Here is a 3954-nt window from a genome sequence, read left to right on the forward strand (position 1 = left end):
GATGTGAGGTACCCTCATGGGAAAAACACCCTCTAGTTGAAACTCATAGAGGAGGCTGTTTTTGACCAAATCTATTCGATAGATGCATTCAAGCTGTTCAAAATCGTAGGAGTCAACTTTTTAATCGTATATTTTAGATATTAAAATATTTTTTTTTAATGGTTAAAAGTTCTGTACACTATAAGTTGTTTTTTCAAACTGAAAAAAAGTTTGCATTAAAAGGTTTAAAACCCTCTAATGTGGCAGACATTACAGGGCTACTAGAATGAGCTAAAGATATGAGAACTAGAGTGTAAACGGAGATTTTATGGGTTTTCTTTGTTTTTCTTTACATTTGACCATATGGATGTGATTTACATGTTTGGTTTTAAAGAACCGACTTTTAAATTCAACTATGGGTTCCTTAGTCCTTAGTCCTTAGTCCTTACCCATGAGGGCAGCAAATGTTATTCCTATATATAAACACACACACACTTCGATAATATGAGAACTGAAAATACAATTTTTATGAATTTTTTGTTCTTTACTCTTGAATCTAAGGATGTAGACTTGGTTTTACAAGAACATTCTCTTGAATCATCCGATTTTGATGCATAAACTAAAAATTTTCAAGGCTTTAAAATCAATGGCTCATAATCTTTGTAAATATTCAAACATTCAAAAAGTGCATTTTTCATAGAAAATACATGATCAAATGGTTGATTCCTAGCAAATTCATCATGCCAAACACATCCACATTGTTGAATTTGCAAAACAAGTGTTAAAAATGCCCATATTTTTCGTTCTCATATTCTAGTGACTATATATAGAGAGAAAAAGTGAAATACAGACTGTTACTTTTTTGGCTTACGGCTAGCTTACTGTTAGTGAACGGGTGTTTTCTTGTTTTTTGCAAATCTAACCCTATATATGTGTTCACCATGGTTACTGTGCTATGAAATGACGCTTGGATCATGTTTTTCGGATATAAAAAACATGAATTTTAAGTCTGAATATTTATGAAAATTTTAGATCGTTGATTTTTAAACCCTATAAAAAATATCTGCATGTCGAATCGGCGATCCAAAAAATGATTCTTATAAAATCAAGCATTTAGAAACGTGTAGTCAGATTTAAGAGAAAAACATGAAAAGCCCTTCAAAAGTCTGGTAAGCTGGTGGTATATATATATAAAAGGTGAGATAGAGAGAGCTGTGTTTGTCTTTTCAGGTGACCAAATATACACTTTCAAATATCCTTTTTACTTGTTCTTTAATTGACTGAACTTGTTTTTCGGGTAATTCATATGCAGCTCTTGTTTAGCAATTCGAACCCCCCCCCCCCCCCCCCATTCAGTATCGGTCATGAGTAAGTTCGCTGGTGTTTTCCGTCATTTTGGTTTCAAGAACAATAAGAAAAGCTCAGTTAAAGATCAGAGCAGTAAAGAAGAGTCAGAAGAGAATGAAGGTGGCCTTAAGGAAAGAATAATCATGCACTTACTGAATCCAAACGTACAGAAAATTGGAGTCTGGGGAATGGCTGGAGTTGGTAAAACCATCAATGTCAAATGTATACTGGAAGCTCTTCAAGAAGTAATTGTGAAACCGTTCGACTGCATCCTTTATTTTAATGCCAAAGATGGCTTGAGAACTCTGAGGAATGATATACTGAAAGAAATGGGTATGACCAAAGTTGAAGAAGAAGAAGATGATTTGAAAGCTGCTAGCTTGTTATACAAGAGGCTGAAGGGTAAGAAGTTCTTCCTCATTTTAGATGACTTGTGGGAAAAGATTAGCCTTGAAGAGCTGGGAGTTCCTGAGCCGACTCAGGAAAATGGCTGCAAACTCTTGGTCATCACTTGCAACCGCAAATTATGTGACCTTATGGACACTCAGGTGGATCTTAGGGTACCTCCTTTTACTAAGGAGAATGCATGGGAATTCTTCTGTGATCAAGCTGGTGATGTGGTGAAGCAGCCATCGATCGAGCCGATAGCTAAACGCATTGTAGATGAGTGTGATTGCTTGCCACTTGCAGTTAAAGTCACAGGGGAGGCCATGAAAAGCAGAACTGATGAGGTAGCATGGCTGAGAACTTTGGGTGATTGGATGCACTTTAGGCCGACCAAAAGAACATCGGAGAAATTGTTTGCGCGATTGAAGTTGAGTTTCGATCACTTGGAAAGTGAACTTCTAAGGAATTGTTTCCTAACTTTTTCATTCTTTTCCAGTGATCCTGAGGTTGATGTGCAGAATTTGATAGAATGGTGGATTTTGGAAGGCTTTGTTGATATAACAGGGGAAATGACCTTGATGGAGGCTCATGAGAAGGGAGCTCATATTGTTGTAGAGCTAAGAGAAGCAAGCATGCTGGATGTTTGTGATGGAGGACGTATTCGACTCAATAAGGTAATGAGAAACATGGCTCTGGTCACTAAATCTTCCAAGTTCATTAAGAAGGCTGACCAAGGACTACTTGAGGCCCCAGAGAGAGAAGCATGGGAAGAAGCTGAGAAGATAACATTGAAGGGAAACCATATAACAAGCCTCCACCAAAATCCAAACTGCCCCAATCTCACTGTTTTGATTCTCTACAATAACTTTCAGTTAAGGAGCATCTCCCCAGATTTTTTCGAGCAAATGCCGGAACTTCGCATTCTAGACATATCGTGGACAAGAGTGAATTCTCTTCCACAATCAATCTGCAACCTTGTAAAGCTTCGATCCCTTGATTTGCAGTTCTGCAGGTGTTTGAAGAATATAACTGGTATAGGAGCACTCAAGCAACTCCTAATTCTCGATCTCTCGGCCACCCCAATTGAAGAGTTACCAGGGGAGATTGGTGAACTGACTCTGCTGAGGAGACTTCATCTTCTTGCTACAGTGCATCTAAAGAGGATTTCTAGTGGGATCATATCCAAACTCTGCTATTTGGAATCCTTCCATATGCGTGCTAGCTTATACGCTTGGCAAAGTGAAGGCCCATGCCATGAAGCTAGTCTGCAAGAGCTTTTGAGCTTGACGCGCTTATGGAATGTATCACTTGTAGTAAGAAGTGTTAGTGATTTTGAATTTTTTGAGCAAAGTGCAGCTCTACAGGCGTGGAGGGATGCCATTAGCATTGATTGCTACATTTTAGAGACATCAACACGCATGAAGTTTGAAGGTAAATTCAACAAATGGGAGAGCGAATTTGAAGAAGAGGATATGGCAGTCAAGCTCCTGAATGCTGCTGCATCTGTGGTGGATAAGTATGAAAAGTTCTTTGAGACAAAGTAATCTGGTGTACAATTTGGCTTGTTAAAAATTAGAATGTGGGACGGATTTGAATGGCTTCAAGGATATGGCAATCAAGCCCCTCTCTGCTGCATTGTCAATGCTTGATAAATGTGAAATAAATTCTTAGAAACCAAGTAATTTGGTCTACCTTCTGGCTTGTCATAAGTTAAATTCTGTAATGTATGTGTATGGTTTTAATGATAATGCATTTGTATAGTTCTCATGTAATAAAGTTAATGGCATGTGGTCATTGGGTTGTATATTCTTGAGAATGGTAAGACAATGGACTAAGTTTGATACTTGATTAAAAATAAATTCTTCTAAAATAAATGAGACAAATGAGAGAATATTAGAAGTTGGGAATCATTAGCTAATCAAACTTGTCTGAAATTCGGATAACGAGCATCATGCATATTGAACTTTCATCTGTCATTCAGGAAATGAAGGATAGTTGTAGAAGCAGCAGAGGAAGGTCTTTAACTAGCAACTCTTCACCAACCAACACTTGCCTAAGCCATGCACCAATTAATCATTCAACTTTGCTAGGCCTTCCATGAGTCACCACATGTGCCACCACTTGTGCACTTGCATAATCTATAAAGTAGTTGATAGGTGACTCCAAGAATCTAAAGACCAACGAACATGATCTTGCTCCGATAATACACAGTCAAAGTTCTGTGGAAATTCACAAAAAGTG

The 3954-nt window shown here is 37.9% G+C and overlaps 1 protein-coding gene across 1 annotated transcript; it reads left to right on the plus strand.

Annotated features, from left to right (window-relative positions):
* Nucleotides 1-1343: 1343 nt before the first annotated feature.
* Nucleotides 1344-3257, plus strand: LOC149830836 (putative disease resistance protein At4g27220). Its single transcript, XM_090011838.1, has one exon. It carries the CDS (start codon nucleotides 1344-1346, stop codon nucleotides 3255-3257), a length of 1914 nt encoding a protein of 637 aa, XP_089867964.1.
* The last annotated feature ends 697 nt before the right edge of the window (nucleotides 3258-3954 follow it).

This window comes from Nuphar pumila, chromosome 7 (genome assembly GCF_984573655.1).
Source record: "Nuphar pumila chromosome 7, dmNupPumi1.hap1.1, whole genome shotgun sequence".
Lineage (NCBI taxonomy): Eukaryota > Viridiplantae > Streptophyta > Magnoliopsida > Nymphaeales > Nymphaeaceae > Nuphar > Nuphar pumila.

Excerpts from the sequence above, each read along its gene's own strand:
- LOC149830836 (XM_090011838.1), top strand. The coding sequence starts at position 1,344 with ATGAGTAAGTTCGCTGGTGTTTTCCGTCATTTTGGTTTCAAGAACAAT.